General features: G+C 43.9%; 1 protein-coding gene across 1 annotated transcript in view; it reads left to right on the top strand.

The window, feature by feature from the left end:
- The window catches only part of veph1 (ventricular zone expressed PH domain-containing 1), a 244,254-nt gene that overhangs the window by 191,050 nt on the left and 29,009 nt on the right, over window positions 1–24,195 (top strand). The window contains exon 11 of the mRNA XM_041178084.1: window positions 22,354–22,471. Coding sequence (XP_041034018.1) covers window positions 22,354–22,471 — 118 coding nt within the window. The remainder of the gene's footprint in view (window positions 1–22,353; window positions 22,472–24,195) is intronic.

The following is a 24,195-nucleotide window of genomic DNA, read 5'->3' as shown; positions in this document are numbered from 1 at the left end:
GGGTAACAAGATGGCAGATGGAGTATTATGTGGGGAAGTGTGAGGTTATTTACTTTGGTCATAAGATTAGAAAAGATTAGAATATTTTTTAAAAGACATTAAACTTGTAAATATTGATGTTCAGAAAGACTTGCATGTGCTCATATAAGGAACTCAGAAAGTTAGCATGCAGGTTTGGGCTTGTTTCCACTGAAGTTTAGAAGAGTGAGGAGTGGTTTGATTGAAGTGTACAAGATCCTGAACAGCCTTGACAAGGTGGACGTCGAAAGGATGTTTCCTTTTGTGGATAAGTCCAGAACAAGGGGGCACTGTTTTAAAATTAGGGGTCGCCCTTTTAGGACAAAGATGAGGAGAATTTTTTTCTGAGTGTTGTGCAACTTTGGAATTCTCTGTCTCAGAAGGTGGTGGATGCAGTGTCACTGAATATTTTTAAGGCAGAGGTAGATAGATTCTTGTTAGGCAAGGGAATCATGGGGTTAGGTGGGAATGTGGAAATTGAAACACAAGATCATCAGCCATGATCTTATTGAATGGCGGAGCAGGCTCGAGGGGCCGAATGGTCTATTTCTGTTCCTATTTCTTATGTTCTTATGTAGGTAGAGCGAGCAATAAGGAAGGCAAAAGGTATGTTGGCCTTTATTGTAAGGGGATTAGAGTACAGAAATAAAGAAGTCTTGCTAGAATTGTACAGGGTTTTAGGGAGACCACACCTGGAATACTGAGTGCCGATTTGGTTGCCATTTTTAAGGAAGGGTATACTTGCATTAGAGACACTACAGCAAAGGTTCACTAAGTTGGTCCCTGGGAGAAGAGGGTTGCCCTCTGATGAGAGGTTGAGTAAATTGGGCCTATATTCTCTGTAGTATAGAAGAATGAGAGGTCATCTCATTGAAACATACAAGAAGTCCGAAAGGGTTTTAGAGCGTTATCACTGCGAGATTGTTGCCACTAGCTGGGGAATATAAAACACAGGACACAGTCATGGGATAAGGGGATGATCTTTTAGGATGGAGAATGAGGAGAAATTTCTTCACTCAAAGAATTGTGAATCTTTGGAATTCTCTACCCCTGAGGGTTGTGGATGCTCCATCGTTAACTATGTTTAAGGTTGGGATAGACAGATTTTTGGTCTCTCAGGGAATCAAGGGATATGGGGAGTGGGCAGGAAAGTGTAGTTGAAGCCCAAAGTCAGCCATGATCATGTTGAATGGAACAGCAGCTCAACAGGCCCTATGGTCTACTCCTGCTCCTTTCTCTTGTGTTCTTGTGTATCTAGCTCCATTGCCAAAGCCCTGGGCTTTTCTCATTGACTGATATATATGGTAGATTTGAACAGCTTAACAAAATATATACAAGGTACAAATTTGTTTCTTTACTCCTTTCACATAATACAATCTATCTTTTCTCATTCTCTGTTCCTCTCTCCGTTCTTGGCTTGTATGTCTATCTGCCTGCCTGTCTTTCTCACTCTTTTATTGTTAATTTCAGATAATCAGAAAAGTGACAAACTGACTCAACTTTATAACTTATGCATTCAGTTGTTGTCTAGCTGGCACTTTGTAAGGAATAGAATATTCTTACAAATCCATTGTTCCACGATCTAGAATGCCACTTGTGCGAGGTCAGTGTGCAGAGTCTGCTTTATTTCACTTAGTCATCATTAACGTGCCCAGCTGTTTTGACTATGAGCCTTTTGCTTCACCAATTGACACTCCAGATGAGACAAATAAAGACGTTTGGTTTTCTTAAACTTGAGCTGACCAGGATTCTTGTCATATTGGGAAATACAATACTTTACAATTCCTATAAGACAAAGCTGCTGGTTATTAGCCAAATTAAAGACACAGCTTGATTTCCCCCTCAGAATTCTGCTCAGAAAACATGCTCTGGAGAGCAGCTGATTTCCAGGCTATTAAATGATCTTCTGTGAATCTTGCACGTAGACACAGTAATTCTCCTGCCCTGCCTAAGCATTCACTAGCCCCTCCTTCACCACACATATTCCCTAACAATGTACAAACTCTTTGGTTACTAGGGAATGCATTTTACATTGTGTGTTGAACAATGTTGTTCCCCTTACTGCTGAAATATTATTGATTGCATCAAGTATATATCAAAAAGATCAGCTATAATTGAGCATAAGCACATAAGAAGTAGGAGATGGAGGAGGCTATATGGTCCCTTGACTCTGCTCCACCATTCCATATGATCAGGACTGATCATCTGCATCAACTCCATTTTCCCATCCGACCCTCATATACCTTGATCCCCTTAGTGTCCATAAGATAGATCAATAGAGGGAAAACACTAGAATCTATTATTGGGAATATAACATATTTGGCAGTGTCGGTGCAATTTTATGAAAGGAAAATTATGCTTGACAAATCTATTAGAGTTTTTGAGGATGTAACTTACAAAGTAGACAAGCAGAAACTAATGAACTAATAAATCTGATGTAATATATTTGGATTTTCAAAGTCACTTGATTAGGTACCACGCAAAAGGTTGTTACACAAGAATGGAGCTCATGGGATTGGAGGTAATGGAGGTAATATATTAGCATGAATTGAGGATTGGCTAATGGACAGCAAACAGAGTAGAAATAACCAGGTTATTTTTTCAGTGGTTTCTGCCCTTCGTTATTTCTTAGCTCCACTCACACCGATTCTACATCCTGATTTTCTGGGCTATGATCCTTTCTCACTAGTGTATTCATCATTTTTCTTATTATCAGGATATCCTGCTCCTTTTTAATTTTGCCCATCTTTTCGAAAAGGCAAATACCATACAATGTTTAGTTCACAACCTTGGTCTCCCTGCAATTACTGGCAGGACTTCTTCGAAGGTCAGTCCACCCACATGTATGTTCAGCCATTTCTCTAACATCTGATTTTTAAGCCTATTTTTCAGTTCCTCTCAGTTCCTCTGCTGGTTTGCTGGAAGCTTCTCAAACCCAAGATTGTTCAGCTAGGGAATCCACAATCCCACCCTGGTTGCCAGACTATGATATCTTTCAGGATAAAAACACTGGTGCATATGCTGTATATGGAGTTCTAGTACCCAACTGACCTGGTTTGGTCCTTATCTTGCTTGCCTGATGAAATTTGGAATAATAACCAACAAATGCTGGCCTTAAGACCCAGAGGGTGATTTCAGCCAATAAAGTGGCTGCCTCCAGGAGTAACCATTCAATTAAGGTAACTGGGTTCCCGAGTTCAGAAGGCCAATAGGAGGCTGTCCAGCAATCATAGATTGTCAGCCTTACCATCAGAAGTGGACACTGCTGAAGTATGTAGGAATGTGAAAAGTGTTGTCAGGCACTGAAGGGGTAAATAACAAGGGTTAGTGCCTTCAGATATGAGAGGGAAAGTATCCCACAGTAACAGGAAGTGCTATGGTTGTGGCTGAGTTTTGGATGGCGTCATCCATATTGAATGGAGATTTTTTTTTTGGATTAATTCATGGGATGTCAGTGTCGCTAGCTAGGCCAGCATTTATTGCCCATCCCTAATTGCCCTTGAAAAGGTGGTGGTGAGCTGCTTTCTTGAATCACTGCAGTCCATGTAGTATAGATACACCCACAGTTCTGTTAGGGAGGGAGTTCCAAGATTTTGACCCAGCTGCAGTGAACGAGCAGTGATATATTTCCAAGTCAGGATGGTGAGTGGTTAGGAGGGGAACATCCAGGTGGTGGTGTTCCCATGTACCTGCTGCCCTTGTCCTTCTAGATGGTAGTGGTTGTGGTTTTAGGACGTGCTGTCTAGGGAGCCTTGGTGAGTTCCTGCAGTGTACCTTGCAGATGGTACACACTGCTGCTACTCTTTGTCGATGGTGGAGGGAGTTAGTGTTTGTGGATGGGGTGCTAATCAAGCAGGCTGCTTTGTCCTGGATGGTGCCAAGCTTCTTGTGTTGTTGGCGTTGCACTCATCCAGACAAATGTTCCATCATACTCCTGACTTGTGACTTGTATATGGTGAACAGATTTTGGGGAGTCAGGAGTTGAGTTACTCACCACAGAATTCCTCACCTCTGACCTACTCTTGTAGCCACAGTATTATATGGCTAGACCTGTTCAATTTCTGGTCAATGGTAACCCCTAGGATATTGATAGTGGGGGATTCAGCGATGGTAATGCAATTGAATGTCAAGAGACAATGGTTAGATTCCCTCTTGTTGGAGATGGTCATTGCCTGGCACTTGTGTGGTGTGAATGTTACTTGCCACTTGTCAGCCCAAGCCTGCATATTGTCCAAGTCTTGCTGCATTTGGGCATGGACTGCTTCAGTATCTGAGGAGTCACAAATGGTGCTGAACACTGTGCAATCATCAGTGAACAACCCCACTTCTGACCTTATGATGGAAGGAAAGTCATTGATGAAGCAGCTGAAGATGGTTGGGCCTAGGACACTACCCTGAGGAACTCCTGCAGTGATGTCCTGGAACTGAGATGATTGACCCCCATCAACCACAACCATCATCCTTTGTGCTAGGTATGACTCCAACCAGTGGAGAGTTTTCCCCTGATTCCCAATGACTCCAGTTTTGCGAGGTCTCCTTGATGCCACACTTGGTCAAATGCTGCACTGATGTCAAGGGCTGTCAATCACACCTCACCTCTTGCTCCAATATCTATCTAGCTGCCACTGGAGGCTACCATTGTTTCACAGATGACATCCGATGCAACAGGTACCCCCAACACTAGCTGGAAAATCCAATCATTGGGAGAGTGCCCTTAAGGGATTTAATTGGTTACCCGTCATGGCTGGGCGAGTAATCACTTCAGCCTTCACCCCAATCCATGTATATCCATGGAGACAGGAACGTGTTGTCAAGCCAGCCCAAATGGGTTTCCCTCCCATTTCCAGGAAATACCCTCCCACTTTCAGACTTGCCTCATGTACCATTGAAAATTCAGCTCCACATCTCAGTAATGGCCACAAGATCAAACCCATTTACCTCTGAGTGCCATTAATTCATCTCAGGGTTCCCCTTTGGTTTCTGGAGGCTGCGAGGGAATTAAAGGCTGGGTAGGGAAGGGGGCATTAGATGCCTTGAGGAATGGGGTGCCCAATGATGGAGGTTTCTCCAGCAAGCACATAGATCCAAGAGGTACATGTGAAGGCACTAATCTCCTGAGTTTACCAAATCCTTGCCTCAAAGCTGATGGCAGTGAAAGTTGAAAACCTGAAAGACAGTGAGGCTTACAGCCGTACTATCATATTTAATGTTTCAACCTTCCTCTTTGGAGTCCGTTGGATTCCTGCCCATTTTCCAGCCTCAGTTTAACTCAGATCTGGATGAATTGTAGGCGGGTTTGGGTCAGGAAACTCATTTTTCAGACTTTAGCTCCCCACCCAATCAAACTAACCCTTTTTTAAGGTTAAAATTTAACCCTTTAAGTTTGCAACTTCTAAGTCCACACATATAACAGAAAGGGAGGCTTTCTTATATAAAACTGTAATAGCACACTCTTGTGGCCATTTGTGTATGTATGTATATAAACCAAAACTGGAATAAACCATTTAATTTGGCTCCATGTACAGAATATGCACCAATGCTTTTGTCCTTTAAGACATCACAGTCTGGTGACCAGAGTGGGATTATGGATTTACCTAGCCAAACAAATTTGTGTTGGAGAAGCTACCGGCAAACCAGCAGAGGAACTGTGAGGTTTTTTTTAAATGAGGAATAGGCTTAAAAATCAGGTGTTAGAGAAAAGGCTGCTTGTACAGGTAGGTGGACTGATCTTCGAAGATGGCTGCATCATCCGGTTTATTGGTGATTTGGGACTACAGCCATCACCAAGAATCATAAGTGAAGCGGCTAGAGATGTTTTTCACTGCTGTTAATATCCCTCAAGATGCTGATAATCCAGCTGTTGCTCAGACAGTGGGGGAAAGGAAAAGGACAATATTTTTGATGAAAACAGGCCCAAAAGTATATGAGACGCTCAGGAATTTGCTTGCACTAGTAAAGCCAAAAGACACACTGCTGTCAGACATTTTGCAGAAAGCTATTAGTTTGGAACAAGGATTTAGTTGCCCAGTGAGGACATTGGAGAGTTTATTGTTGTGTCTGTTCATTGTTATTTTGGAAAATTTCAATGGAAGGTACTGCGGGACAGATTTGTGTGTGGTTTAAAAAATGAACACATTCGCAATAAGTTGTTGACATTGCCAAAATTAACTTTCAACATAGCATTGTCCATTGACTCAAGAGAAGCCAGAGTTAATAACTGCCAGTCATCTGCTGAAGTAAATAAGCTGCAGGTGAGTAAGCCGAAGTCCCCAGTGAAGACGGTTAGTAGTAGCAGTGGTACCACAAAGTCCTGTGGTATTGGACCGTTTTTGAAGGCAGAGTGCTACAGCTGCAAGAAGGGTTAAGGTACGTTAGAAGAAGATAAGTAAAGAAACTGCTGGCTGGAGGAACCAATAGCCATTGCATACGGTTCTCGAACAGCACCAGGTCAATGAAGGGTCAGTTGGAATCTATACAATCTGAAGCATAGATGTTGAGTGGAGATTCACGTGGCATCATGATTGAATGGAGCTCCGCTAAATATAGAGGTCGATACGGAATTATCACGATTCCTGAATTGCTGTACCTTGAAAAGTTGAGTCAACATCAGCTGAAGAAATCACACATAGAATTATATAAGTTATGGAGGAGAGAATATTCCCACAATGGAAAGTGTGTTAGTCCCAGTCATGTAACATGAGCAATTTGCAAAATTGCTCTTCATTGTGGTGAAAGGTGAGAAACCAGCCTTGTTAGAAAGAAACTGATTTGCACCACGTAAGTTAAATTGGAATGAGCTTTTTCCTGCCGAAGCAAAATTCACATCACAAGATGATGTGATCAACAAGTACCCTCAGGCATTTAGTGAAACTGGCAAATGAATTCAAGGGTACAAGGCGAATGTACAGGTTCAGGAGAACGCAAGACCAGTTTACTGCAGGCCTCCCCTCTACTCTATGGTAGAAAATACAGCGAGAGCTGAAAAGACTTGCGACTGAGAAAATTTTCTCAAAGGTTGAACAGGATAATTGGGCTACTCCCATAGTGGTAGTGCCAAAGTCAGATGCTAATGTAACAATATGTGGGATTATAAGGTAACCGCAAATCAGGTACTAAAATGTAATCCTCCTGATACTTTGCCAAACGTGGAGGATCTGGTCACAATGCAGTAGGAGGCACACGATCAGTGAGGGAGACTTCAGCCTGAGTGAGACAGAGACTGAGTGATTATATTTGGGAATTTGGTTCAAAGTGGAATTCAACTGGTAAATTTTTTTCAAGTTCAGTTTTAGAGCAAGAGTCAGATTCTGACCTAGAACTAGCAGCCTTTAAGTAAGTGAATTAGCCTAGTTAAACATGCAACTGCCTTAGTGACAGTTAACTATTAATCACCTGAAAGCCCTTGCCCGAATAGATGCCTAACTAGATGTTGATTTCTGTAGCAGGAAGCTAAACTAGAGAGTGAATCATCACAGCTCCATATAAGAAAGGGACTTTTAAAGCGCACAATCGGTAAGAGGCGTGTGGTCGGTGAGAGGTAACTTCAGTTTGAGTGAGACAGAGACCAAGTGAGTATATTTGGGAATTTGGTTCAAAGTGGGAATTCAGTGCATGGGGGAAAGATTTGCTTTAGCTGAGGTTTATTGCAAGAAGTAAAGAAAAGCTGAGTGGAGAGTTCAGTGAAGGATGGGGAGGAAGTGTTTTTTTCTATCCTTTTTCAGCCTCCAGTATTTGATTTCAATTTGGTGCAGCAGAAGGAGCAGGTAAACCAGTAATTGGCATTATTACTTTTATCAGCATTGTAAGTACTGTATTGTTTTATCAGTATTGTAAAGTTTGCCGGCAGGCTTTGTTAATTATAACTAATTAACAATAATTAATTAATTAACACATACCAGAGATGGCAGGGCAGGTGATGTGCTGCGATTGCAGGATGTGGAAGCTCCTGGATACTGCTGTGATCCAGGGCAAATGTATCTGCAGTAAATGTTTGCAGTTGCATGAACTTCAGGTCTGAGCTATTGAGCTAGAGGCCGAGCTGCAGGCACGGCGGCATAACGGAGGGGGAATGTTACCTGGACACTTTATTCCTGGAGGTGGTCACACCCCGTAGGAAAGAGTCATCTGATTTGGTCAGTGGTCAGGAACAGGAGGGTGTGACTGCAAGTGAGGCAGGTAAGGGGATCCAGAGGGCAGGAGTGCAAGAATCTTGGCCCTGGTCCCTTGTAATTGTCCAACAGATTTGAGGTTTCTTCAGATTGTTTGGATGATAGTGGGGGCTGCAGGGTGGATGAGCTAACTGGCCATGTCATCGTGGTACAGGATGCTATTCAAGCGGGGGGTGTTACAAGGAATGTAGTGGTAGTATGGGACAGTATATACAGAGAAATTGACACCATTCTCTGCAGCAAAGAGCATGAGCCCAGACAGCTGTATTGCCTGCCCTGTGCCAGGATTCAGGACATCTGCTCAGGGCTGGAGAGGAACTTGCAGTGGGAGAGGGAGGACACAGCCATTGTGCTTCATGTTAGTACCAACAACATAGGCAGGACAAAGGAGGAGGGTCTGCATAGTCAATATGAGGAACTTGGCACCGAATTAAGAAGCAGAACCTCAAAGGTCACAATCTCTGTATTATTACCTGAGCCATGTGCAAATTGGCATAAGATGACTCAGAATAGTGAGATCAATGTGTGGCTCAAAGCCTGGTGTGGAAGACGTGGGTTCCAGTTCATGAGGCACTAACACCAATACTGGGGAAAGTGGGTTCTGCACTGTTGAGATGGTCTACACCTGAACCATGCTGGGGCTCGTGTTCTTGCGAGCCACGTAACTAGGGAAGCAGAGAGGGCTTTAAACTAAGTAGTGGGGGCAAGGGTGCAAATTTGGGAAGATGTGGTAAATCAAAGTGTAGGGGCAAGGGAAAAGAGAAAGGTATTATTACGGGAAATGAAAAATGGACTGTGACAGGAAGGGATAGAGTGTACAAATCTAACAAAGCAATGAATGAGACTAGAAGTTAGAAAAAGAATAAAAGGATAAAACTAAAGGCTCCATATCTGAATTGCTGAAGCATTTGAAACAAAACAGATGAACTGAGTGTGCACATAGAAATAATTAATTACGATTTGATAGCCATTACAGAGACATGGTTGTCAGAGGACATGGATTGGGACCTGAATATTAAAGGGTGTAGGACATTTAGGAAGGACATGAAGTGAGGAAAGGTGGAAGGGTGGCCCTGTTTGCTAACGATGGTATTAGCATAATGGAGAAGAATGACCTAAGTTTAGGAAACCAGGATGTGGCAATGGTTTGGGTAGAGATGGAAAATGATAAAGGCAAGAAGTCATTTGTGGGAGTTTGTGCAAGCCCCCCAATAGCAACTGCATGGTAGGATGGAGCATAAAGGAAGAAATAATGGGAGCTTGTCACAAAGGCACAACGATAATCATTGGGAGATTTTAATCTACCTATAGATTGGAAAAGTCAGATGGTCAAAGATAGCCTAGGTGAGGTGTTCATAGAATGTTTCCAGGATAATTTCTTGGAACAGCATGTTCTGGAGCCAACCAGATAGCAGGCTATGCTAGACCTGGTATTGTGCAATGAGATGGGATTAATTAATGATCTCACAGTGAAGGCACCCCCAGGTAGCAACGACCATAATATGCTTTAATTTTACATTCAGTTTGAGGGAGAGAGGAGTGGGTCCAAGACTATGTTTTTAAACTTAAATAAGGGCAATTATGAGGGCATGAAAGCAGAGCTGGCGAAAGTGAATTGGAACATTAGGTTAAGGGATAGGTCAATAGAGATACAGTGATAAACATTTAAAGGGATATTTCAGAATACACAGAATAGATACATTCCAAAGAGTAGGAAAAAGGGATGGATACACCATCTTTGGTTAACAAGAAAGGTTAAGGATAGTATCAAACTTAAAGAAAAAGTATATAGTTGTGTAAAGATAGGTGGAAGACCAGAAGATTGGACAGAATATAAGGAACAGCAAAGGACGACTAAAAGATTAATATGGAGGGATGGAGAGTATGATAAAGCATTCAAGTTGTGTAAAAATCCATTAATAGATGGTACAATGCTTCTACATTACAATGTGTCCAAAAAGATTAAGCATGTGATGCCTCTCCATATGGAGTAGGTGCTGTGATCTCTTGTATTGGATAATGGTGAGGAGAGACCGATTACATTTGCCTCATGCTCCCTCAGTGTCAGTGAGAGAAATTATGTTCAGAATGTGAAGCATTGTCTTTGATTTTTAGAGTAAGAAGATTTCATAGATACTTGTACGGTTGTAGTTTCACAATTGAAACTGATCACAAGCCACTGATGACTATTTTGAATCCGATGTCTCCAGTACCCACTTTAGCTGCAGCTCAAATACAGAGATGAGCTTTGGTTTTGTCTGTTTATCAATACAACATTAAATACAGATGATCAGAAAATCATTGTAATGTTGATGCGATGCCTAGGTTACCATCCCAACAGAGAAAGATATATTTTTAATTTTACGCTAAATGAAATTGGTAGAAAAATTTGCAGGAACCCTGAATTGGCAAGGGTATATGACTATACCACAAACAGGTGGCCAAAACAGATGCTAGATTTAGAAATCAAGCCATTTTTTGTGTGTACGAATGAGTTATCAATTGATAAAGATTGCTATGTGGGAAATCAGAGTGGGAATTCCTGGAAGATATAGATTGCAATTCTATACGATCTCCATGGTCAACACTTAAGAAGAGCATGACAAAGAGTCTAGCAAGCAGCTATCTTTGGTGGCCAGGGTTAGATAAAATCATAGAAGCCACAGTGAGACAGTGTAGAGTATGTCAAGAAGCCGCCATAGGTACCTTTGCAACGATGGTAATGGCCAGCTAGAGTGTGGCAGAGGCTGCACAAAGATTTTTTGGAATTTGAAAGGCAGCAGCTATTCATTGTTATAGACAGTTATTCAAAGTGGGTTGAGACGTTTCTGACGAATCGAACTACAACTAGCAAAACTCTTGTTATTTTGCGTAGTTTGTTTGCTGCCTATGGATTCCCAGAGGAAACAGTGTCTGACAATGGATCTGAAGAATTAACTGACAGCCAGTATGAAATGCGTGCTGACAAAGGCTCAGCACTGCCTGCGGGGGTGGGAAGAGGGTGGGCGCCGACGTCACCGCGGGTTCTGGTGAGCACTTCCAGTGACCTCCCTGAAGGCAGACGGCTGCCTCAGGGAGATGCAGACCTCCACAGAATAAATAAAACAACAAAAATGCTGCAAAATATGTCCATGTAACATAATCAAGCGCCAGAAAGCTTACCTTATTAAAAAATAGTCTCCAGAAATCTCTCTCTATTTTATTTCCCAGCGGAGATTTCATCCCACCCTGGATCAAGGTTTGAGCAAAAATGTAAAGGCCGTGATTGGCCCGTCCACTAACTGTAAAAGTGAACGGACCGCGAAAAATTACTTTCAATTGCCTCCTTCATGTTTTGCCTTCAGAGTTTCGCAAAGAAGAAGGGAGTTGGGGTGTGTTTAAACAAAAATCAAAATAAACCAGATCAGTTGGGTACTAGAATTCTATGTGCATGCACCAGTGTTTTTGTCCTCGAAGATATTACAGAAATGAATACAGCAAATTGTTCATAACAAGTAATTCATTTGCATAACCTTCATTTAATTTTTAAAATTGCAAGAAGGGCAACATATTATGTCATTGCTTCAACCAACTGAAGGGTTTCAATCATCTTTATTGATTTTGAAGCCTCACAGTATTCAAAAATATTCAGTGTAAGTGTTAAGTAACAGAGTCTTAATTCACTCAAAAAATAATTTTTCCAGTGAACAATTAACCAAAACTGCATTGTGGACATTGTCAGCAAACTGTAGAGGGCTACATGCAGACAGAAAGTACAACTTTGGTAGATTTTTGTTTTGCCAATGTTATTTTAATAGCTATTTATATTGTTGTTATGCTAAAATGGGACTTTTTCAAAAAAGTGACAATTGAGTAACATAAATTGCTTTCTTAAGTACAAGTTAACTTTTGAGTACTATTGATTTTGCAACATGCTTTTCCAAAATTTGGCCATGTACTTGAATCTGTGCCAGAAACTAGAACATTTCCAGATGATATTCAGTGAATGCTTATATTGGATTACATCAGTATTATCTCCAGGGGTGCTTTAGCAGCCAGCTCCTTAATATCAATTGCCGACAGGTTTCCCAGTGCAGGAAACTGAATTTTTTTTAACCGTTATGAATAACTAAACAGTTGAAATATTCATGACATACTTATACAATCCTGCATAAAATTTTTCAAAATTCCATGGCCAGGATTTCCTCGTCGGTGAGTTGGGGGGGTAGGCGGGGCCCGCTCGCCGACACGTAAAGTGATGTGGGATGAAGTCAGGCGGAACTCCCAATGTCACTGTGCTCCATTTAAATTTTCAGGAAGGCGGGGGCTCAGCAGAATCAGCTGTGCGCCCGCCGACCTGTTAATGGCCAATTGAGGCCATTGACAGAGCCATTTAAGTAATTAATGGACCTGCCCGTCCAACCTTAAGGTTGGCGGGGAGGCCAGGAGCCCTGGCAGGTATTAGAAAAAGCATGAAACCTCATCCATGGGCGAGATGAGGTTTCATGTAGGCTTTAAAAAATATAATTAGAGTGGTTTTAAAAGTGATGGACATGTGACATGTGACATGTCAGGGAATTTTATTTTTCAACTTTTCACATTTTGTACTGTAGAATTGATCTTCCTGAGGGAGCACTTAGCCTCAGGGAGATGAGTGCGCCTTTTCATGTGCATGCACGAAAGAGCGCACTTTCGGTTCAGGGACCCACTCCCCCCTCGCCCATAGAGTGAGCGCATAGCTCCATGCACCCGCTCTTAAACGTCCCCTCCAATGGGGGGAAAATTCTGCTCTTGTAGTTTACAAAGTCATCTAATAATTTCTTGAGGCAAATATTTGTACATTTTCTCTACATTAAAACTCCATAACTCCTCTATTAGGATCAAATAATTCAGTTAGAAATTATACTTAAGGTAGAACCACACAAATTAATCAGATAATCAAGATGATATTTCAGGAAATAGTTTCAAGTTTCTTTGGTGAGCTAGTTCCTCCACTTCTGAGTTGTTGCAAATAATGTTATTGTTAAGGCAAATAATTGCCACTGTTAGTGCAGCGTGGAGTGGCCTATCCCTTCTGCTAGCGCTAAATTTACCTTCCTGAACCATTTAGATTAATGGCAGAAAAAAATCTTCTAAATGTCTTCACAGTCCCTAGGGCAGCTGTAGCCACTAAAACAAATATGGAGAGTGGAAGAACAAGAGGGATTAGGACTGAGGCCCATATCAAGAAAACATATTTTATTGACTGTGTTTGATCTGTACATGTAAACAATATTTGCTCAAAAGTAGCAGATATTCAGCTGGGCAAGTTGAATACAACGATTAAGGTGTGCAGTCTTTATGCATGGGAGAAAACTCCGCAGTCTTGTTTCAGTATAGGCTGCATGATTTTTGGAAATTTTAGACAATCTGAAATGTAAGTGGAGTGTTTGCATGCAGTATTCCAAGATTAGCTTGTAGATTGCTTTGTGTTTATTTAAGTGGGTGGAATGAGCACACTAGTGATGGTGGAAAATTTGACATAATTAAAAATTAAATATAAGGGGACAATTAAATGGGAGTATAAAGAGAAAGGGCTGGAAAAACTCAGGTCTGGCAGCATCGGTGGAGAGAGAAGCAAAGTTAATGTGACTCTTCTTCGGAACTGAAGAGAGGTAAGAATGTGATGGGTTTTATGCAGTTGAAAAAGTGGGAGGGGCAGGTGGAGCAAAAGAGAAGGTCAGGGATAGGTTAGAGGGGGAATTAAATAACAAAGATGTCAAGGTTCACAAGGCAAAAAGAGTTGTAATGATAGCACCAAAGACACTAAGCATTGGTCCAGAGTAAGTATTACTAGCACTGTCTGAAAGGAAAGTAGCAGAATGTGTTAATAGCAGAATAAAGGTCAGTGCTGTGTGAAAGCAAAAACCAGAGAACAAGATACAGACCGGCACTGGGGGAGAAAATCAAAATGGAGGACAGAGTTCATGATCTGAAGTTGTTGAACTCAATGTTGAGTCCAGAAGACTGTAAAGTACCTAATTAGAACATGAGGTGCAGTTTCTGGAGCTTGCACTGGGCATCAAGCAAACATTGTAGCAGGCTGAGGACAGAAATGTTAGTGTGAGAGCAAGATGATGGATTGACCGCAAGCGACCGGAAGGTCGGGGTCATGCTTGTGGACCACAAAGCGATCACCCAGTCTGCGTTTGGTCTCCTCGATGTAGAGGAGACCGCATTGCGAGCAGCAAATATAGTTTACTAAACTGAAATAAGTACAAGTAAATCACTGCTTTGTCTGGAAGAAATGTTTGGAGCCTTAATTGGACAGTGAGCAGAGAGGAGGTAAAATCTGCACCTCCTGCGGTGGCATGGGAAATTAAATTGGAATGTCAGAATGGGGCAAAATTCTGAAAGCTGTTAGCTCAGAAAGAACCTCATCCTATGAACAACGTTTGTCAAGCTGAAAAGGAAGAGGTCAGAAGTAGCAGGCATGAAAGGAAATAGCACTTGCAAAAATGGCAGAGGAGCCCAGCTCCCAGGTCCATGATGAATGGCTACTCAAGTGCAAGTGATTCTTTAAGAAATATGTGCAAACAGGATTGTCACATGGCATGATCTTCATAAATCAGCTTTGCCACGTGCCTGCAAGGAGATGGATCCATGTTTTACTCACCACTACCTGTGTACGTCTGTAGGTGACCTTGCAGAAAATGGCACAGTTCTGCATCTGGACTTTTGAAGACCCAGGTCCTGTGAAGACAATTCTCTGTACTTGTTGCAAGTATGCCAGGGCCTGATAAAATGGTTAGTGATATTGTAACAAATGTAGCCAATCAGGCTATCTTGGATGTTAACCCACCCTATTATGCCTTTTTTCATGAATTTACTAAAGAGCTGATGTACAGTAATTGGGGCGCTTCTGAGTAAGCATCCAAAAGAATGGTTGGCCTGGCATTCACCTATCTTAGTGGTGCCACTACATCTGCTGTCCCTCCATCGGGACAAGAAAACTCTGTATGCAGTAATTCTCTGTTCATGGGGATCTACAAATTTGGATATGCTGGTGAACACAGAGTGGTTGTGGACCCTGACATCACTTCAATTACCCTCCTCCTCACCTTCCAAATATCTCCCTTTGGGAAATCTATTGGTACCACTAGTGGTGCTGCAGGGGAAAAAAAGAACTGGCACAAAGACTTTTTGGAACTACAATGCTAGCGGAAATAAAGAAACATAGTTATGAAATTTCCCAGAAATTACACTGTGGTGGAAAGTGGGCAGAGGTCTGGTGCGACAGTACAGCCAGACGTTTTCTGCTCTCAGCTGACCAACTTACACAGATAATCCAAGCAGCCAGGAACAGAAAATCCAGATTAATGTGTTAATTCTGCATCTGCAACGAGAACTAGAAATGCAGAAGAAACTTGCTGACATCAAGAAAACTACCAAGGCAAATGATAGCAATGGAATCTGCATTATCGCACTATACAGCTTAATGTTTTATTCAGGCAATAGTCTTAGTGTTCTGTAACTGCAGCCACAGCTTGTTTGCCTTAAAATAAATTAAGTGACTGTTATTTCAGGCACACACTGTAGATTGAGCCAGGTTCAACAAATCAGTAAAGATCGGCTCAACTTGGCATTTTTATTTGACATTTAGAAATGCAAGTGGTAAAAAGAACCTGAAGAAGATTCAGTTCCGAAGAAGAGTCACATTGGATTCAAAACGTTAACTCTGTTTCTCCCTCCACAGTTGCTGCCGGACCTGCTGAGTTTTTCTAGCATTTTCTGTTTTTATTTCAGATCTCCAGCATCCACAGTATTTTGCTTTTATATTATGACAGAAAGAATCCATGTGGGCTGTTGCAGAATAGTTAGGCTAAGTAGGACACGTTAATGAATAAATGAAATATATAACCTATGTGCCATAACAATGCATTTTGTCCACTTGTTATCATTCTGTTTGTTGTAGGTCAAGGTTGTACACATTGCAAATAGTGGTAGAACTAGTAATGACTTTTCCTTCTGAAAAACCGCTGTAGTTCTGGAAATAGCACATGTTTATTTGGTCTGCGATGCTCATTGAAATTGGCCCCGTTAGAGGACTATGGTCTGCAACCAAAAAGCTGTATGTTTCTGCGCATAAATGGCATCATAAGAGGATAGTAGGTGTACTCGTCTTCCAGATGCTGGCCTCCTTTCTATGTGAATTATGCCATGACCACAACCGCCATAGGCTATTTTTCACCTGTGTTCTTTTGACCAACAGATACAACACAGGAGGATGGGGCTAGCCATACAAGCACACCCACATATGATCAATCAGTGCAGTCAGTTTCACAAGACTCATCTCATAGTGCTAGGAACACGCAGGCGGAATCATCCCAGAATTGCACTAAGTGCAGTAGCAGGCATGAAAAATGATATTTCACCCGCTGGCCACAATGGTGGGCTTTTGCCCCTTCCTGGCGCGTCCCGCATCATTAATAATGCGTTCACGGGAAACACTCCAGATCACTGGCAGGAGGGCTCGGGTTTGCCCACCACGCCCTGACCTCAGCACCTCCTCACGCTAGGCGCCATATTTAAAGCGCACCACAGCACAGCCTACTTCATCCTACAGACCAGGACTGCTCCAGGTGACAACGACCCTGAAAGCAAAGAACTCAGCAGCCCCCAAATTTAGTGATGCCTCTCTTGGGCATCTGCTGGGTGCAGTGGAAGGCCACCACAATGTCCCCTACCCCCACTCTGTCCACAGGAGGTCCACCTGACTCATCAATCTGGCCTGGGAGGCGGTGGGAGTAGCGGTCAGCGCCACCAGAGCACAGAGCAGGTCAGCCATCCAGTACAGGAAGAGGATGAATGCTCTCATCCATTCTGTCAGAGTAAATCAACCACCTCATCAATCTCAACACACACACTCCCAAACCCATCACACATCCACAGAGATCTCACACTTCAAGGGACAACACCACTAACTCTCACACACACCCTTACATCTCCAACAGGCTCATATCCTCTGGAGCTCACATAATCATCTTATCCATGGCTCTGCTCGCCACACAAACATTCCATCCGGTGCCAAGCGTCCTGCTCACACTCTCTCCATCTGTTTTCATGCAGGAGAAGCTGGCTCGCATGAGCAGGGAGAGGTCCCAGACCAGCGGGGTGGGCGTGGAGTGGCTCACATTAGGCCCCTCACTCTATTTGAGGAGCATGCCATCACGCTGACTGGTGAAGATGTGGATCGTGCTTGCAGTGACACTGAGGTTGGCACCCTCACGAGGATCCTGCACCACTTCTCTCTCTGCCAACAAAACTCTCTCTCTCCTGCTTTTGACTCTGCTGCCATGCACTAATTATCTCTACTCTGGTTCACAAGAAGCTCTGCCAAGCGACCAATGCCTTCTGCCTGCCAGCCCCTCAGCTCCATTCATGTCCTCACCCCCAGCCAAGAGAATTCCTCCTCCATTGAAGAGCTGGAAATAAGCAGCCTGAAAGACCCATCACAGTACTTACCCACGCCCTACACCAGCGCAGAGACAGACATCTCGGTGGGACCTAGAACTCGATCAGGCTCAGGTTCACAACCTGGTGGTTACCATGTAGACATGTGTCCGCAGCAGGAGGGGGCAGGTTCAGCCAAGCTCCCTGGCACATGGAGGACGGCTGGGGATCAGGCATCTGTGAGGTCTGAGTCAGATGACGAGCCTCTGGATTTGGCCTTCCAACTCATCGTGTAGAGTCGGCACAAGGCGGGCAACATCACACAGTGCTGTTGGAAGCCCTCAGCAGAGTGACACGCGATTCAGAGGAGTCTGTCCACCTGCTCGCTGATGAAGTGGTGCTCACGTGTGCGCATGGAGGTCTCTGCAGGAAGAATGGCGGATGCCACGGAGACCCCGGTCCAGCAGAACACGGAGATGAGCACAGACCTGCATTCCATTGCGGTAGCCGTGGGTGAATTTTGCAGTGGCAACATGAGAGGGAAACAGGGCATCTTGATGTATCTCCAGGTGCTCCTTACCCTCAAGAAGTCAGGCAGGGGCCTTCAGACATCTGAAGGAAGGAGGAGCATCAGGAATCTCAGAGGCTGTCCTCTCCCTCCAAGTCCCCTTTGCCTGTGAGCCCCTCAACCTCATCCCCTATCACCGCAGAGGGGGCATCTGGGCCCACAGAAGGACAGCCAAAGGGACCCCCAAGGCCTCAGCTCTTCAGAAGACACATGCCAAGGTCATCAGTGGCAACAAGGCCAATTGTCACACAGTCTGTCTTCACCACAGCTGCAGATGTCAGGGCAGCACCTATAAGTGGTAAGCCTAGAAAAGTTACGTTCTGATCACAATTGGTTGCTTGGGCGAACACACCTTGTCACTTTATAATCCTTTATATTCTCAAAGGTTCGTCGGTTTCACTGAATAATGTGTAATGTTGTCTTTCAGTTTCATTGATAGACTTTGCGAGTCCTCTGCCTGCCTGCCCACCGCACCACACCACCCCCCAAGACTAGCTGTTCAGCTGCATGAAGCTGGAGCATGAGTGATTCTGGAGGAAGAAGTGTTTGTAGCAGGGCCTTTTGGAGCCTCGTGGAAGCACTCTCCCACACATGCGGAGCCTTCATCCATCACACTCATCTTGCTGTTCCGAGCATTTTCAATGCTGCTTGCTGGGGTTCACTTTCAGTCGTCCATCTGAGCTGCATCTCCCCCCACCCACTGATCACACTCCCATGCAGCACCTGTGCCTGTCCAGTATGAGGTTCCGCTCAGTTTTGTATTCAACAACCATGGTCGTGGTCGAGTATATCATCAGCTCCCTGTCCTTTCCCCTCCCCCAGTCACCCATGTCCTTTCCCTATCACTGTCAACCCCCCTGACCTCACCTTCTACCTCCCCGCTGTCACCGACCAACTCAAACCCTTTTCTTTCCAGGATGTCCAGGTGAATGTGTACATTCCCTACCTTCCTGAGAATCCCAACCCCATCCACATTGACCTCCCTGACCTCCTCCTTCCCACTCCCAGGGTCTGTGTCTGTACCCAAGTTCCCACCAACCACCCTTGCCATCCCTTCTACCATTACCATGGCATCCTCACCCTCCCACCATACCGGCTCTCCCTGCCCCCTCTCACACTCACCATTGCCTCCTATCACACCCACTCACAGTTCGCTCCCCAGGAAGCAGTCATTGACTCTACAGACCCCTCTCTTGCATGTTTGCCAGGACATCCTCTCCATACTCCCTCCTCCACCCTTATTCCCTCCTCCCCTTAACACCTTCCCCCCCACTCTTCATCCCTCCTCCTCGAATACCTTCTCACTCCCTCCTTCTCCGAATACCTTCCCCCCCCAAGCTCCCCACTCCCCCGAACACCTTCCCCCCTCCACACTCCTTCCTCCCCTCAAACACCTTCTCCCTCCATACTCCCTGCTGCCCTGCACCTTCCACCCCCTCTGTATGCTCTCCTCCCCACAAACAGCTTCCCACTCTGCACTCCCTCTTACACCTCCCTCCCAAGATTGCAGCATTCTCCCCATTACACCCTCCTCCCCATACTGTCCCCCCCCCCCCCCCAAAAAAAAACCCCGGCCCCCCCCACCACCAGGTATACCTTCCTCTCCCGCTCACAGCTGGACCTTCCTCCCCCACCCCTTCACCGATCACCCATTACAGCCCATGGCCAAGACCATGATGTTCCAAAGCAGACCCAAAGCATCAACGGAGACCGCCCACCTTCCGTGAGCTGCTTCACAGCGGAGCCATGTCAATGAGAATCCATCCAGCATGCGATGTTCCTCTGAGGTCTGGTAGCTGTAGGGCTCCAGCAACTTCTGCTCCTTGGATGTCCACAATCTGAGCAAGACTCTAACCGGAAGTCCTGACTTCTGCATGTCACACTTGTCCAGACGTGTTCTTGGCCAGCGTGCTTTCCCATCATTGTAGCAGTAAATCGGGCATAGGGGATGATTCCAGCCGGGCCTTACTTTGCGTCTCATTAACGGGATGCAAATTGGGTTCAAGCTGGCCTCCAGCGGGATTTGTGAGATGATCCTGCTGTGATTTCACACTGCTGTGGAACTGATTTCTGCCCCCACCACCAAATTATGCCTCCCCCGTCCACCACGACACCCGCCGCCAACAGGACCTGACAACTCTGCCCTCAGTTTTTCAGTATGAACACACTTTATTGAATGATGGTAGAACACCAAAAGATCATGGCTAGACCCAGGCAACTTGTAGAGAGGATGGCAGGCTCTTTACAGAGAGTTAAGACACTTGTCAATCCAGTGATGCTTAGGGTTGGAGATTTCTGTGCAGATCCCTTGGAACAGAGGATGCTGGAATACTGACTTAATACTAGAACCTGGCATGGACTCGATGGGATGAATGGGCTCCTTCTGTGCAGTAATGACTCTGACTTTGTGAGCCCAAAACGGCCACTCAGCTTCATGGAGCACGGTTTAAATGCATGTCTTGGAGTGATGCTGAAGTGCAAATGTCCATTAATATAGGCTAACTAGCTAAAGTCATCAAGGAATTGTTTTTCCACATTTGTGTTGATATGGTGAATATTACACCCACAATCTCTGGGGGCATAGCAAAAGTGTGTTCAGTTTAAAGATTTAATGAGTCATAACTTATGAATTAAAAGGAGCTAAAAAGCTAGCCTAACTACGGTGTTTTATTCTTCACTGCTCCCATATCCCCAGGCCTTTGACTGCGCTGAAAACTGTTCACTCTTAACATCCTGCCTTAAAAGTAAAGTCAGTGTCAGAATGTTAAAATTAATCAGCTTCTTTTGTTACTAATGATTTTCTTTTATTTTGACAAACTGACCAACTGTAAACTTATCTAAGCCTATCCATAGGCAAACCAAAAATTCTGACCTAGAAATTCTCTTCACTTTCAGACTGTCTAATACTGGGACAAAAGACAAACTCGTGTGAAGTTTGCAGAAGAACATGAGGCAGAATCTTCTTTTTGGCGAGTGGGGGCGGGGCCTGCTCGCCGCGCGGGGTGACGTTCAGCATGCATCCCAACGTCACCCTGCGTCATTTAGATTTTCAGGCCAACGGGCACGCAGCCGCCGACCTGTCAACGGCCTATTAAGACCATTAGAAAACTAATTGAAACCATTAATGGACCTTAAGGTTGGCAGGCTGGGAGCCCTGGCGGGCTTCTGAAAAAGCATGAAACCTCATCCATGGGTGGGATGAGGTTTCATGAGTGATTAAAAAATCTCAGAATATTTCAAAATTAAAGTTATGGACATGTGGCAACTCAAGTGACAGTGTCACATGAGGGGACATGGCAGCGAAATTTTTCTCTCATCTTTATTTGAAGTTTCAAATCTGAGCCGATCTCCCGGAGGCAGCGCTTTGCCTCAGGGAGACCTGTGCACTCTTTCACGTGCATGCATGAAAGAGCGCATTCCCGGCTCAGGGAATCCCCTCCCTGCCCACATGGGGAGCACATAGCGCTTCCTGGCAGATGTCACACTGGGCAGGCCTTAATTGGCCTGCCCATGTAAAATGGCGCGCGCCCCCCATCGGGGGTACCGATCGGGAACCCGCCTGCCCGTGCCCGCTCCTGCACATAACCCCCGAGGGGGGGAAAATGTTGGCCATGGTCCCTGCTTGTATTGTCCTGAGATAGAATTCTAAAAGATTTTAGCAAAGCTAGTTTACCTATTCTAGTCACTGTACATGAAATGTGTAGCTGCTAAGTAGTATTGCTGGCATTTTTAAATGTCAGTTTTTAATTTTTCCCATGCCTTACATTTAAGCAAAGTTGTTTAGTGTTGTACCAGAGTGGCAGCTCTTAGAATGCATTGATCCTCTAAATGCTGCTTGAGTTGCAACAATGCTGCTTTTAGATGGAAGAACACAAGGTCCATAGTGGCACAATGTTTTGCCTGGGCCATTGTTGCATATCTTTCTGCAGCCAATTCGGAGCTTCAGTTTAGACCTTGGAGCAGATTACTTATCTTGTCAACTGCTATTGAGAAGACCATGGTATGGCAAGAAAAACGAATGCTTGCTTCCTCAAAAAGAAGAAACAAATAGAATTGTCTGAATTCTTCAAGTAATTCCTGAGCTAACTAGCTGAATTTCTCAGTGAAGCAAATTGATCAACATGTCTTTGCTCTTTTTCATGAACCAGGGACTTAGCAGAATAAACTTTAATATTAATGTTTAAATAGGATCTCGACAGGCTGCAGACGCATCTTGAAGATGTGAGGTTTTTTGACTTGTTTGGTTACAGTGAGGAAGCAGGAGTCTGGCAGTGCTTCATGTGCAACAATCCTGGAAAGGCTACAGGTAAGAAAATCAGTATTTTGTAGAGTTGTTCCTAAAGCTTACCCCAAAAATGTGTCTTTATTATTTTTATGTGGCATATGTGGATTTTCAGGAAGCCTTTGACAATGTACCACACAGGAGACTATGGGAAAAGATCAAGGCCTGTATGGAATTAGGGGGAAGGGAGAAAATTGAATTTAAAAAAAGTTATAAATTGGGAGGAAACTAAATAGGGGAGAAATATGGGGTGTGGAAAATTTTAACTTAAAAGAGCAATTGAGTGGTGGTTAAAAGCACTTAAGTTGACCACATATCAGGAAGCCAGCTCCAAGCCACTGACTTCTGTGTTTAACCGCAGCGCATTAAGCTGAATGCAACTTACCTCAGAGGTAAGTTGTCAATTTAAAAATGTTAAGAGGTAACTAACAGCTGTTTTAACTGGGGTTTTCATCTTTAACTATGAGTGCTTAGGTTGCAGATCAGGCCGATTTCCCACAGGTGCAGGGCATCATTGACTATAGGTGTGGAAATCAAGACACCCCAAATCACCCAGGAATGTTTGTGAACCGTAAGTTCTTCATTCAATGCGCAGCTTATTTTCAAGCACCAAAAGAACGCAACGGTCTCGAAATAAACAAAGCATCTGTCTTACAGACACTTTAAGCCTTTTCTTACTATTCATCCCAAGTGAAAAGGTCACTTGCCAGCCAGCAGGCAAAATGTGCTAGATGGGAAAGTGGTGTAAATGAATAGTATTTATGTGACTCAAAAAATAAGTAGAAGCATAACAATCTAACATTGTGTGACACGCCCATGTGCAAACCCTTGTGCCACTTTTTCTGCTACTCGCACATGGTGAAACCCCTGTGGCTTTAGGAGAGGTAGAGGCAGGCTGCTCAGACCCCCACTGGCATTCTCTTGTTTTTGGAGTCTATGGGGGCCCACCAAAGACTATTCCACATGCACCTGCGCAGGGGCAGACTTGGCTATCGGGACACAAGATGAAAACCCAATAATCTATTTTACCAGCCCATCCAAGTGTGGTTCCCCCTCCACAATGGTGACTCAGCTGATAAGGGCATTTGTTATCTTAAAGCTAAAACTGTTAGAGAAGGTGCCTCCTTCTCTCTCTCTTTCTTTCTCTCTCTCCTTCCTAAAAAGGCGACCTGCTGCTGCTTCTGTGCTGGAGAACCCCCTATTGGCTAACGAGTTTCAACAGCCAACCTGCTGTCATTCATTGAATGGCAAATCTGCCCTTTACCCATTAATTGGCCAGTTCAGAGGAAAATCACAGCCTATTGGCTGTTCCCCACTCAGTGCAGACGTGTGACACCCATTTGACCCTGACGTCAGGGTCCAGAGGCCTGCAGGGAAAATATTCCCCTTTATGTATTCTTAAATTCCTCTCTTTATTATTTCTTTTAAATGGCTAATGCCTCCACCAGCATCATACGATATTATTCCATTATGTAATTTTAATACTTTCGCTTGAGGTGTTTTAATGGAATCTTTGATTAACATTTGCAATAACTTGCACAGTAAAACTCATTTGATACGTTATTGCATATGGTTGCACCTTTTTAAAGCACCTTTTTAAAATAATGTTTTAGTTTTGTTAGTCACACAACCTTTGTGTTTTCTAAAAAGCATTATGTATAAAGATTTGCTGCTATAGTGCTGTATATGACAAAATAGGACATGAAAGTTGAAAGTTTGAGTCTCAGAAGTAAATGAGAAATTCATTC

The sequence above is a fragment of the Carcharodon carcharias genome, chromosome 2 (genome assembly GCF_017639515.1).
Source record: "Carcharodon carcharias isolate sCarCar2 chromosome 2, sCarCar2.pri, whole genome shotgun sequence".
In the NCBI taxonomy this organism is placed as follows: domain Eukaryota; kingdom Metazoa; phylum Chordata; class Chondrichthyes; order Lamniformes; family Lamnidae; genus Carcharodon; species Carcharodon carcharias.
Note: the sequence above shows the minus strand (reverse complement) of the source record. Positions and strands in the feature narration are given on the sequence as shown.